The 13,543-nt window shown below is 49.9% G+C and overlaps 1 protein-coding gene across 1 annotated transcript in view; it reads left to right on the top strand.

Annotated features, from left to right (window-relative positions):
- Window positions 1–13,543, top strand: part of C6H4orf50 (chromosome 6 C4orf50 homolog) — a 142,832-nt gene that overhangs the window by 28,224 nt on the left and 101,065 nt on the right. The window contains exons 5-8 of the mRNA XM_061419244.1: window positions 2,936–3,046; window positions 4,176–4,463; window positions 6,200–6,506; window positions 6,540–8,716. Coding sequence (XP_061275228.1) covers window positions 2,936–3,046; window positions 4,176–4,463; window positions 6,200–6,506; window positions 6,540–8,716 — 2,883 coding nt within the window. The remainder of the gene's footprint in view (window positions 1–2,935; window positions 3,047–4,175; window positions 4,464–6,199; window positions 6,507–6,539; window positions 8,717–13,543) is intronic.

A 13,543-nucleotide genomic window follows, 5' to 3' on the forward strand; every position in this document is an offset into this window, starting at 1 on the left:
AAGAAACAACCCAAGGTCTGTGGGCAGAAGACACCCACAGACCTGTTGGCCTGTCAACTGGGCCTGTCTGAGTGCCTAGCAGGGCCGCACCCAGACCTCTCTGCTTTTCATTGGTCTTGGCTGAGGCCTTGTTCAGATACTTGTTAAAAGCTTCTGGATGATTCTAAGGTGTGGCCAGACTCCCCCGGGCCTCTGAGGAGAACAAGACAAGACTGTCACACAGTAACTGGAAGGTCACAAATTGGGGTATGAGGATGGGGTGCTATGGAAGGGAGGAGCTTCATTTGGGGGATAGTCAGGAAGGCCCCGACAAGGAGCAGGTGGGGTGAGCTGAGGTGTGGGGAGGAGAGGAGCAGGCAGCAGGCACTAGGTGTCAGGCCCCAAGGCAGGCGGGAGAAGGTCCATCCAGGGAGCTGAGATGAGGGGGCGGGGCCGGGCCCGTGGGCGCTTTATCTTTCACAGTGGGAAGCATGGAAAGGTTGGAAACAGGAGGGCAACCCAACCCAGTTTTCATTTCAGTGAGATTGAATGCTCAGCTGCTGTGGGGTATGGAAGGGAAGGAAGGGCTTTGCGAGGAGGCGGCAGGTGACTAGTTACCCTTCCAAGGCAGGTGGGAGGAACAGTGTGTGCGGAGGTGCAGAGGCAGGCAGGAACCAGGGTGGGGAGGGGACAAGGAGGTGCTGGAGCAGAAGCCTGGGCAGGGGCGGTGGTGATGGCCCTGGATGGCCTCCTGTGCCAGATTGCAGCACAGTGGATTGAGGGGGAGCCAAGGCGGGGTGTTTCTGGTCAGTTCAGTTCAGTTCAGTCACTCAGTCATGTCTGACTCTTTGCGACCCCATGGACTGCAGCACACCAGGCCTCCCTGTCCATTGCCAACTCCCAGAGTTTACCCAAACTCATGTCCATCGAGTCAGTGATGCTATCTAACCATTTCATCCTCTGTCGTCCCCTTCTCCTACCCTCAGTCTTTCCCAGCATCAGGGTCTTTTCCAATGAGTCAGCTCTTCACAGTGGAAGAAGGCAGATTCTTCAGCAAAAGTATTGGAGTTTCAGCTTCAGCATCAGTCCTTCCAATGAACACTCAGGACTGATCTCCTTTAGGATGGACTGGTTGGACCTCCTTGCAGTCCAAGGGACTCTCAAAAGTTTTCTCCAGCACCACAGTTCAAAAGCATCAATTCTTCAAGTGCATTTTAGGGGTTGTCTCTGGCAACTGTGGGCAGGATGGGAGGGGAAGCAGGAGATCCAGTTAAGGGTCAATGGAGGAGTCTGCTGAGAGCAGGTGAGGACCTGGGGACAGGTGAGGAGGGCACGGGGCATCATCTGTCCACTTCCATTTCTTCCTCCCCTAGAAAAGCACCTGACCCATTACTTGTTCCTTACCTGTTTAGTCGCTAAGTCATCTCTTCTCAACTCCATGGACTGTAGCCCACCAGGCTCCTCTTTGTCCAGGGGATTTCGCAGGCAAGAATACTGAAGTGGGTTGCCGTTTCCTTTTCTAGGTGATCTTCCCCAATTCGGGGGTCAAACCCATATCTCCTGTGTCACAGGCGGATTCTTCAGCTCTGAGCCACCAGGGAAGCCTGGGAGTGGGGTTAGCCCTGCTCAGTTGAGTCAGTTTCCTGTAAGAAGCTTTCCCAGAAGACACACACAGCATATCTACTCAACTGTGTTTGTACTGAAGGGAAATTGGGGAAATGTAGGCTCTTGGATCAGAGAAGGCAGTGGCACCCCACTCCAGTGTTCTTGCCTGGAAAATCCCATGGACGGAGGAGCCTGGTAGGCTGCAGTCCATGGGGTCTCTAAGAGTCAGACACAACTGAGTGACTTCACTTTCACTTTTCACTTTCCTGCATTGGAGAAGGAAATGGCAACCCACTCCAGTGTTCTTGCCTGGAGAATCCCAGGGAAAGGGGAGCCTGGTGGGCTGCCGTCTATGGGGTCACACAGAGTCGGACACAACTGAAGTGACTTAGCAGCAGCAGCAGTCTCTTGGATGATATATCGCACCCCTGAATAAAATCCTGGGTCTTTTTCTGTAGAAAGAAGATGAGTTGATAAGGGGAAGCCATATAGAAGCTTAATAAATATTTGCTGAATAAATGTACCCTGAGTTCGAAACACCTGCCTTCCTGCAGGCTCTGTCTGTCCATCCACTGTCAAACATTTATTCAGCACCTAGTGTGTGCCTGGCAGGGGTGATGGTGAAGACAGAATGAAGGCAAGTTTCCTTCCTGAAGGACCTCGGGTCTAGTGTGGAAGCAGGTGGGAAGCAAGCATCACCCATTAGAACCGGGTTAGAAGTACCCGGGGCTGTGGGAACCTGCAGGAGAACTACCCCCTGCCCCATGGACGTTGACCGGAGCTGAGTTTTTCTGCTGGGCCCAAGCCTTCTGTGCTGTAGCTGTAGTCAGGTGCTTGCTGCCTGTCACATGCTCCGCAGGCTGGGAAGGGGGTGTGTGCTGGGTCAGGGAAGCCCCACAAATGTATCCCTGCTTGTCTTTTGGGGCAGGGCCCAGGGACAGCTGGCTTTGGCCATTTGGGCCTGTGGAAAGTTGAGGGACAGGATTCCCAGAGGCCCTGGGCAGGTGCCGCCTCTGAGGGTGTACACAGAGGAAACTTCCACCCAGGAAGGGGAGGGGCCTGGAGCCTTTGATGCTGCCTTGGGGAACCTGGGGGTGGCTTGGCTGAACAAACAAGCTCCTCGTCTGCTAAGTGGAGTCTGGGAGCTCACAGGAGGCAGTTGCATTGGCAGGACCAAGCACACAGGGCCAGGGCCCTACCACCAGGCCACGTGCCCTCTGCTGTCCTCACCAGGGGAGGGGGTCCAACTCCCTCCTAGGGTCTTTGGGAGGGCTTGATGGGGACAGGCTTGGAGAGAGCAGTTCAACCAGGGACACCCACCACACTTTTGACCTCTTGTGTCTTCATCAAGGATGCCCTGGGCCATGTTCAGGATGAATCGCTGCCCCTGCCCCGGGAGGAGGCGCTGGATGCTTGCAGAAGCCAAGACCCCAACGAGGCACCTGAACAGAGGGCTCAGCAGGTGCGTGAAGGAGGGGTCTTCAGGGACAGCCACTGATGGGCTAGCTCGCTTACGAAGTCCTGATGACCCAACAGGGTGGTGGTCTCTGCTCTGCAGACAGGAAGCTGAGGCTCAGAGAAGTAGAGTCCCTTGCTCACTGCCACCCAGCTGGGAAAAGTGGGCTCAGCCTCCACAATGCCCACGACGAGGTCCATGACACAGGCTCAACCCAACATTTAGGCTCACTCTCTCAGCCCTCAGAAGGGTGCCAGGCAGGCAACACACGTGTCAGCCTTGGGCAGCAGGGTCCTCTCAGGGGGATTTGTCCTCAGGGATTTGTCTTTGGAGAAGACTGTGTGATGACCAGGAGCTTCTCTGTTTCCAGCCCCACCCCAGTGACAGCTCAGGTGTGAGACAGGTGCGAGGTCTGGGAGCAACCAGGCTTGAAAGCCACTTGTCTAAGCTGATGGGAACCAGTGTATTTACTCACAGTCTCGGGTGTAGCTTCCGGGGTGTCTGCTGCAAAAGCCGGTGCACTCAGGGAGCCCCAGAGCCACGGTGTCCACCTGGCTGTCTGTGGTTTGCGTACAGTCCTCCAAGGTCATGTTCAGTTTCCATATAAGGCCAGTTATACCCAGTGGTACTGCTGACTGGCCAGGCTGACCGTTCCCCTCCACATTTCTGGGGAGCAGAGCAGATAAGTCAGACAAGGTCAAGTTTGCCCTTGGGGAAACAAGCGGGATCCATTGGCGAAGCCTGGGTATCAGCTCCTCCATCTACTCCGTGTGGGGCTGGGGCCTGGGAGTTATGACCCTGCGTGACCACGAGGGTACGGGGCTGAGGGAGGTGTCCTGCGCTTTGTGGTCAGAGGAGGTGGCTCCCAGACCCGATTCTGCTGCTCATCAACGGATGGTCACTCGCCATCACTGAGCTGGGTTCCTCACCAGACAGGCAGTGGTGACCATGAGGCCACCTTTGGGGGCTCAAAGGCCTTGAGTCACGAGACATACTGCCTCACCCTAACAGCAGATGTTGCTGTTGGTGACACTCTCCGAAAAGTTCCCGGGAGGGTCTCCTCCCTGGTGGCTTAGACAATAAAGTGTCTGCCTGCAATGCGGGAGATCCAGGTTAGATCACTGGGTCAGGAAGATCCCCTGGAGAAGGAAATGGCAACCCACTCCAGTACTCTTGCCTGGAAAATTCCATGGATGGAGGAGCCTGGTGGGCTACAGTCCATGGGGTCGCCAAGAGTCGGACACGACTGAGCGACTTCACTTTCCTTCTTTTCTTTCTTTCCTGTCACTTCCCAGGCCAGTCCTCCGAGGGGCCCCATGCATGGGGCTGCGTCCGGGCTGGACGAGGCCCTCCTGTTTTGGTCCCCAGCCCACAGACCACGAACAGGCTCCCCAGAGACCTTGCAGGATCTGACCGTGGACAGGTGAGGCCAGTGGCTTTCTCCATGCTTGGGGTGCTAGCTGGGTCTGATGAGCCCTGCTGTGCATGCTGCACAGTGTGACCACTATTTAGGAAGTGGGAGAGGGAGGGGAAGAAGCTCGGGGTTGGAAGAAGATTCTGGAAATAATTAAGAGGGCGATTTGAGCCCCAGGTGAGGAGTGGGCAGGAAGGGAGCCCTAGCTGTGTGCATGGGCCCAGCTGCCACATAGCAAACTTCATCTTGTTGAAACCTCCCTACCACCTGTGGGGCAAAAGCCATGACCCCCTCGTTCTGCAGAGGAGGAGGCTATGATTTCCCAAGGCCTCCCAGCCCTGGAAGGGACTGAGGTCCTGTCTCCATAGCCCACGATCTGCACCATGCCATCCCCTAAGGGTTGGAAGCCTGGTTCCAACCAGCCCTGATGTGGTCCTAGAGAGAGGGGTCTTTCTGCATTACTTTCATTCGCTCACCTCCTGCCTTGAGCCCTGCCTGGTGTGCTGTGTCATGTCCAGAGTGGAAAAGAGCTGAGAGCAGTCCCTGGGGTGGGAAGAGCTTCATAGAAAAGTTGGACCCCAATGGAAGGATGGAGTTAGACAGACTGGAAACCAGGGGTGGGCAGCGGAAGGGCAGGCCAGGTGGGAGGGCCCGCCAGGTAAAGGCGGTGAGGCTGGGAGTGGCCATGGGCTGGGGGCGGGGTCGTGGGCACAGGTGAGCCGAGGGCTCCCGGTGAGACTGAACAAAGCCGGGTTTCACCTCCCAGACTGGGTCTATTCTCTGAGTTGGCCCAGTCCTCCTCTCTGGTTAAATGCATTGAATGAAAAGTGAAGGTAAAATACAATATTGTAAAGTAATTAGCCTCCAATTAAAATAAATTTATATTTAAAAAAAGTGAAAGTGTTAGTGACCGACTCTTTGTGACCTCATGGACTATAGCTCACCAGGCTCCTCTGTCCGTGGAATTCTCCACGCAGGAATACTGGAGCGGGTTGCCATTTCCTTCTCCAGGGGATTTTCCCAACCCAGGGACTGAACCCAGGTCTCCTGCACTGCAGGAGGATTCTTCACTATCTGAGCCACCAAGTAACTATAAGAATACATTTAAAAGTATCTCTGAAACACCTCCTGTGTGCGCTGGACTGTTCTAGGCCGAGGGTCCCTGCCTTCGGGGGCAGATAGTCTACACTGCGTGTCCACTGAAGCCTCCCATGGCGCTGGCCTGCTCTATGTCCGTGCCGTCCAGCAGAGGAGCCGTGAACCACATGTGGGTTCTGGGCACTTGAAACGTGGCTGGCGTGACTGCAGAACTGAGTGTTAACTTTTATTTAATTGGTTTACATTTGAAGAGCCCCACGTGGGCTGTGCAGGGCTAGGGCAGGAGGTAGGGAGTGGTTCAACAACACACACACAAATATCCTACATGATCTGAGTGAGTGGAGGGTGCGATGGAGGGAGGTCAAGTGGGGTCAATGGACAGACAGTGGTGGAAGTGGCCGGGGGTCCTTTTTGAGTATTTTCTGAGCTGAGACGTTAGTGAAGCAAGAGAGAGAGAGAGAGATATGGAGGGGGATGGACATTCTAGGCAGAGGGGAGAGTGGGTGTGAGCCCACTGGGGCCGCTCACAGGCCTGCTTGTGTTAGGAAGACCCGTATGGCTGGTTGGGGAGATGAAGCTGGAGAAGTGGAGAGGGCCCCTGTTGGGAGAGGGGCGCTTCACACCTTCTCTTCTCTTCCCATCCCTAGTTTACTCCAGCGGAGCCTTGCTCGGATGACCAGACTCGCCTTCTCATCCGTGGCTGCCCCCCGGGGTCCATGGCTGGCTCACCGGTCCCCACGGAGCTGACCTGGGTTCCAGGGCAGAAGCTCACAGCCAGGCCTGCCCAGGGGTCCTCTCTCGGTGTGCAGGCGTCCGCACGCCCTCCCCAGGGCCGGGCTGCGGGCCCAGCTCCCTTGCCGCTGCTACTCCTGGAAGCTCCTCCAGAAACACTGCACACCGAACAGGTGCTGGAGGCCCGGCCCCTGCCCGCTCCCTCCGCCGCAGGACACCCTGGCCGGGGCCACCACTAGCCAAGAGGCTGCACTGCTTTCCTCGGCCAGGAGGTCTCACACATTTCACATCACCAGATTCCCGGGAGAGGATCCGAGGATGGAAAAGACTCTGGGAAAGCGGGAGGAGGAGCCCCAGGGTCAGGGTGGAGACTGGAGAGGCAGGAGGTGAGGACTTCGGGCAGAAAGCAGGCAGAAAGCAGGGTCAGGTGTCAGCTGGGTCAGGAAAGCGGGAAGAATCTGAGGGTGGAGGCTGGGGTCAGGGCCCCAGAGGGCACATGGATGAAGGCCGGGGCTTCTGAACCCCTAGCCGCAGCATCCTGCCTTGGGCACAGGCAGGAGCTTCCACTACTTGTTCTGCAGGGGGAGACCTCAGTGTCCTTGGAGGGTCCTGAATTCCTGAGCAGGTGGAGACATGAGGAAGGGCATGTCTGGGGCCTCCAAGGAGAAGAAGGAGGAAGAAGAAGGCTTTTATCATCATCAGAGGAGGAAGAGGGCCCCGCAGCCACATTCTCGGGGTCTCCGGGCACCAATGGGCCATCTTCAGTGGATGCCCAGCCCCTTACAGAGCAGAGCAGAGCCATCAGGAGAGTTCAGGGCAAGGAGGAAGACCCTGTGTGGTCTGGAAATGCTCTGCTTCCCCCAGAGGTAAGCCCTGGGGACGAAGGGCAGGAAGAAGAGGGGGAGAAGGAGCTGTCTAGCCTGGGTCTCAGGGATGTCCTGGAGGAGCCTGGCTCAGAGGACAGTGAGGCCAGGGAAATGTTTTCCCTGTTGGAGGAAGAAGGTTCATCACCATCGCCTGGATTGGCCTTCTGGTCCAAGGAGGCCGGAGCCACCCGTCACCCCTCGGCTCCAAGTAGAGGCCTTGACCAGTCTGCACTCAGAATAGAAGAGTTTGAAAGGGAGATGGAGGCTTGTTTCCAACACCTCTCCATTCTGAAGCTTGGGAGTGGGGGGTGTGGACAGAGAACTTCCTCATTGGCGGGAGAAACCTGGGGCTTTGCTCAGAGATGGTGCAGCTGCCAGGGGATCCTGCACCCTCAGCAGGCTTTGACACACCTGGGTTTGGATATTTGTTTTGTTGAGAGAACAAACCCCAGGGAGCCTGGTGAAGATGTTATGCGGGGAGAGACTGAGGCCCTGGGAACCTGCAGCCTTCTTCCGGGACTGACGTTGGATTTGGTTGACCTGAGCCCGGGCCCTCCAGCGGGGCCCTCAGAGCATGGTGGGAACCACCTCTCGCAGCCGCCGAGAGCCCTCGAGAGAGCATGGAGCAGGTTTCATCAGCTCATTTCTGGATTGAAGAATGAAAGGAACAACGTTTTAAGTGATAACGCCAGGCTTCAGGGAGATCAGAAGAGATGCCACCAAAAACTGCGTGCCCTGGAAAAAGAGAGGGAGAGAAATGTGGAAAAAATATCCACGCTTGAACAGGATAAGAGCGTGCTGTTAGAAGACATCTCTCACTTAAAGAGGGAACTGGACCAGTACGTGAAGGTCATTTCTGAGCTTGAAGACTGCAATGGGAAGAGTTACTGCAAGATTTCTGAGCTCGAAGAGGAAAACGATAGATTGAAAGGGCTCCTGGGGCAAATCCAGAAAGCCATGTCCACGAGCATCCAAAAATCCAAAGGTGTGATGGAGCGCGTCACCCTGGAAAACTGGGAGCTCGGTGTACTGACTTCAGAGCTCGGGGTCAGTTACAAACGGCTGATAAATGATATCATCCTGGGAATAGAAGACACGATCCGCACCTTCAGCGGGGAGAACGAACACCTTCTAAGAAGGATCCAAGCCCTGGAAGGGGAGGTTGTGTTGGGGAGCAGCACAGATGTGGGGCCTTTGGTGAGAGCAGAGGAGCATCTCCAGGGGAAAAGCACTGTGGAGCAGGTGAACACAGGAGAAAGAGGGGTGCAGGTGACTCAGATTTCAGGGCAACCGACTGCCAGAGGCCCCAGGCCGCCCTTGGAGCAGGATATGGGTCTGGCTGAGGGTTGGACAGGGCCGTGCTTAGGCCTGGACAATTCCAGATGTGGTGCTTATTCTGCTCCGTCTCCGTCACTGGTCCGGGGAGATGCCACAGGATCCAGGGCCCTGCAAGGAAACACCGATGGGTCAGGAGTGAAAGAAGCACATTTGGAGAAAGAGGAAAAAGCACCAAGCTGTTCTGCGGACCAAGGGCGAGCACTGAGGTCCCTGCGCGGTGGCATCCGGGTAGGTTGACTCTGTGTGGCTGTTGAATCATCTTGCTGACTTTCTGTAGCTCTGACCACACCCTTTACTCCAGCGTCCTCCAGCAGCCCTGAGAGGGAGTAGCAGTTGCCATCCCCATTTACCAAATGAGGAAATGTAGGCACAGAGAGGTTAAGTGACTTGCCTCAAGTCACACAGCTGGGAGGGATGGAGCCCACATTCTACCTGGGGGTTCAGGCTCCAGAGTCTGTATTCTTGTCTATGACAAGAAGAAGCGAGCCTGCCTCTCTGCTCAGGCTGTTCAGATGGGTTTCTGGTGGGACATGGAGAGGGTGTTTATCCTTTAAGATGAGAGCTTGTATTTTCAGACCAAGCAGTTTTTCAAACAGCTCAAGTCATTATTCTACTTATCGAGTCTCTATTGGTATATATGTATTTATTTATATTGAGGTATAATTGACAGCCAACATTGTGGAAGTTTAAGGTGTGCAGTGTGTTGACTTGATACATTTCTATATTGTAATCTGATTACCACCACAACTTTAGCCAACACCTCTTATCACGCTGCACATTGGGACTTAAAAGGAGACAGCAGGGGGCTTTAGAATTTAAACAAGGTTCAAACTCACCTCTGCACCGCCTACATCCATCCATGACTTGTCTGAGTCGTTTTCCTCATCTGTGGACAATACTCCACTTTCAGGACTCCTAGGATGAAATGCTCGTGACCTTGTTCCAGTGTCTGTAAGATATACAGTGTATCCTTTGTATAATTCATATCTCATCTCTCTGCCTCTGTCTTTCTTCTCTTTCTCTCCAGTTTTATCAATCACTTCACAGGATCATCTTTTGGTTTTATTGATGTTCTTTATTGTATGTGCTTAGTCACTTAATCATGTCTGACTCTTTGCGACTCCGTGGACTGTAGCCTGCCAGGCTCCTCTGTCCATGGAATTCTCCAGGCAAGGATACTGGAGTGGGTTGCCATTTCCTCCTCCAGGGGATCTTCCCAACCCAGGGATCAAACCCAGGTCTCCTGTACTGCAGGGAGATTCTTTACCATCTGAGCCACCAAGGAATGTCTATATTTTATTTCATTGATTTCTTCTAATAACTTCATTGTTTCCTTCCATCTACATTCTTTTGGTTTAGTTGACTGTTCTTTTTCTGGCTTCTTGTGCTGAAAATTTGGATCACTGATTTTCAACTGCTCTTCTTTTGCGATTTATGCATTTAAATCTATGCATTTCGTTCTAAGCACTGTTTTAACTACAACCCACACATTTTGATAAGTTGTACTTTTTATGTCTGTTCAGTTCAAAGCAGCTTCTCATCTCTATTGTGATATCTCCCTTGACCCATGGGTTATTTAGGAGCGTGTTGTTGAATTTCCAAGCATCTGTGTAATTTTTTAGTTATATTTTTGTTATTGATGTCTAGTTTTATTTCATTGCTGTCAGAAACATACTATATATATTATTGTAATCTTTTGAAATTCATTGAGACTGGTTTTATTGACCACGTGATGGTCTGTTTTGGGAAATATTCTATGTGCCCTTGTAAAGAATGAATGTTCTGCTGTTGCTGAGTATTAATTAGGCCAAACTGGTTAATTATGCTAATCAAATCTTCAATAACTTTACTGATGTGTGGTCTATTCGTTTTGTCATCTACTGAGATGTCTTTTAAGATCTCTTCTTTTTGTTATGTTAGTTTTGATTCTTGTTTTTGAAGGTATTTATGAGCTACATACAGATTTAGGTTTATGATGTTTTCCTGGTAAATCAAGTCTTTAAAGATGATGAAACGTCTCTCATGTCTCACATTTCTTGCCCTAAAATGGACTTTGTCTGATATTAAAATAACCACAAGAGTTTCTTTTTGCTAGTGTTTCCATGGTGTATAACTTTTTTTATACCATCCATATTTTTCCATTCAATCTATCAGTATCTTTATATATAAAGCATATTTTTTAGAAGCAGCATATGGCTTTTTTTTAAACTTAGCTCTGAGTAAGTTTGACATCCTCTGCTTCTTAGTTGGAGTGTTTGTTCCATTTTTGTTTCGTATCCATAATGGTGTAATTGGCTTATTTTTGCCTTGTTGGTGTTTCTGTTTGTCTGATCTGTTGTTTTCGTTTATTCCTGCTTTCTTTCCTTTGTTTTTGGTAAACTATTTTCTGTTATTCCATTTTCTTCTCCACTGGCTTACTCTTGCATGCATTTTGGTGTCATTCTTTTAGTGGTTACCCTAGATATTTCAAAATGTAGCCATTAATCATTAAAGTTTACTTTAGTACTTTTACCATGTCTCAAAGAATCCAAAAATCTTTTAATAGTTTAACTCCATTAATTTCTTTTTATCCTTTTTCATTGTTTATTTTTGTCAACTATGTTGCTTCTGTGTACAACATCCCTTATAAAGCACTATTTAGATCATTTTAAGCACTCAATAATTCTTTTTATTTACTCGTGTCTTCTTTCTACGTTCTTGCACTGTTCATTCTTTCTTCTGCTTCTGTGGATGTGCTTTACATTCAGCTGAAGAGCTTTTTTATTTCTTGTAGTTTAGGGTCTGCTGGTGATGAATTCTCTCAAATTTCTTTTTATGAGAACAGTTTTTCAACTCTACTTTTAAAAGATGTCTTCTCCTTGATTCAGAATTTTTGGTAGGCAGATATGGTTCCTTCTTTTGACACTTTAAAGACCTCATTTCATTGTCTTCTGGTTCTCACAGTTTCTATTCAGAAACTGAATAATTTGTCTTTTTTCCCTTGACAGAAATGTGTCATTTTACCACAGACTATTTTAAAGACTTGCCTTTTATCTTTGGGTTTTTTTCAGTCAGACTATGATATGTCTACATGAGGTTTTATTTATGTTTATCCTCCTTGTCTTTTCTGAACCTCTTGAAACTGTGGAGTCATGTCATTAATCAGATTTGCAAAATTCTTGGCCATTAGTTCTTTAAATATTTTGTTCTTTTCAATTTTTCTCTTCTCTCCTAGAAACCCAGACTTTTTTTTTTAACTTTATCCCCACATCTTTTGAAACTCTTCTATATTTTTTTCTCTCTTTGTGCATCAGTTTTAGTTTTCTATTGACCTGTCTTCTAGCTCACTAAAAGTTCTGCCATGTCCTGTTTTCTAGTAAATCCGTCTAATTAGTTTTTAATTTCCTTTATTGTATTTTGCAATCAAATATTCATTTTACCCTTTCAAAAGAGATTTTGATTCTCTGTTGAAATACTCCATACTATCATTCATTTTGCTCCATCTTTTCCTGTGTTTTAAAGAAATATAATCATAGTTATTTTGCCCTCTTGTCTGCTAACTCCAATATGTAGATCACTCAGTCTGTTTCTATTGACTATTTTGTTTCTTAGTGAAATCCCACTTTTCTCCTTCTTCATGTGACTAGTAATTTTTTTTTTAATGTTGGACACCATGCAGAACATATTGTAGGGATTCCTGTTTATTAGCTTCCTCTAGAGCAGGTTGAGTGAGTTTTGTTCTAGTAGGTAGCTGAATGACCAGCAGATCATATTATTCCCTTGCATGTCTATTTCAGTTTCCCCCTGAGTACCAGGCTTGATTTCACTCCTAAAGCATGGCCCTGGCTTCTAGGGCATGGCGTTCCAGTGGTATCAGGTGAGTTCTCAGAGCACTGACGGAAGACTCTCCACTCTGGCTCGGCCATCTTTGTAGCAGTGCATGACCTCCAAAATCTCTTCAGCAGCTGACCTCCCAGCTTCTGTTCTATACTAGGCTTCCGTTGTTGTTCAGTCACTCAGCTGTGCCTGACGCTTTGCAACCCCATGGACTGTAGCACACCAGGCCTCCCTGTCCTTCACGATCTCAGAGTCTTGCACTATGCCGTGCCACTTATGATTCAACCAAGGACCCAGGGGTATTTCTAAGACAGTGTCTGGATTTTTCCTCTGCAGTTCACTTCTCTCTGCTACTTTGTTCCACACATCCCAGCTGTCATAGCATCCCTGACCCCAGTCTCTGGTTTCATTTAACAGGACCACAGCGTTCAGCTTGGGATCTATTTCCCTAAGCCATGGTTTGCAAAATGTTCCAGGGAGAATGTGGAGCTCATCTTGTTGGGTGTGCTTTTTCTCAAGGATGGTAGCCCTGCATTGGTCGCCATTCGTGCCTGCAGAGAATTGTTTCTGTGTAGTTTCCTCATATCTTACAGTTGTCAAATCCCACCTAGTCAGACCAGGTGGGGACTGGAACGCTGAGGAGGTGAATTTCAAGCTGAGAGTTTCAAGGTTTGAAAGGAGAAGCAGATGAAGAACATTCCAGGCAGAGGGAGAAGCAAGTGGCCAGGCCCTGAGGCAGGAATAAGCCTGGGTTATTGGAAAAGCAAAAAGTTGCTGGCATGGCTGTATCACAGTGGGCACGTGTGAGGTGTAGAGTGAGGTGTAGATGGGAAAGCTGTCATGAGAAAGACCACAGAAGGCCTGGTAGGCTCTAATTATGATCACTTCTAAATGCACTGGGAAACTGTTGGAGGGTTTTCGTCAGAACAACATGATTACATTTCTGTGGTAAAAAGAACACTGTTTGCTATAAAGACACAGGGAAGACACAAGGAGAACAGTCAAGAGGAATTTGCCAAGAGATGATGCTAGCATAGAGGAATTTGAAATTAAAAACAAAAACAAAAACAAAACACGGAGGATTCCAGACAAAAACCATAGTTGGAATCAGTGGAACTGGTGGTGGACAGGAGGCGGAGGGGGAGGAAAGCTTTCCGTTTCCTTCATCCCAAGTCACAAACCTGATCGTGTTTTTATTTGTTTAAAATAAAAACCCTTAAAGCTTTCTGTGTCTTCCTG

The sequence above is a fragment of the Bos javanicus genome, chromosome 6, assembly GCF_032452875.1.
Source record: "Bos javanicus breed banteng chromosome 6, ARS-OSU_banteng_1.0, whole genome shotgun sequence".
Classification (NCBI taxonomy): Eukaryota; Metazoa; Chordata; class Mammalia; order Artiodactyla; family Bovidae; genus Bos; species Bos javanicus.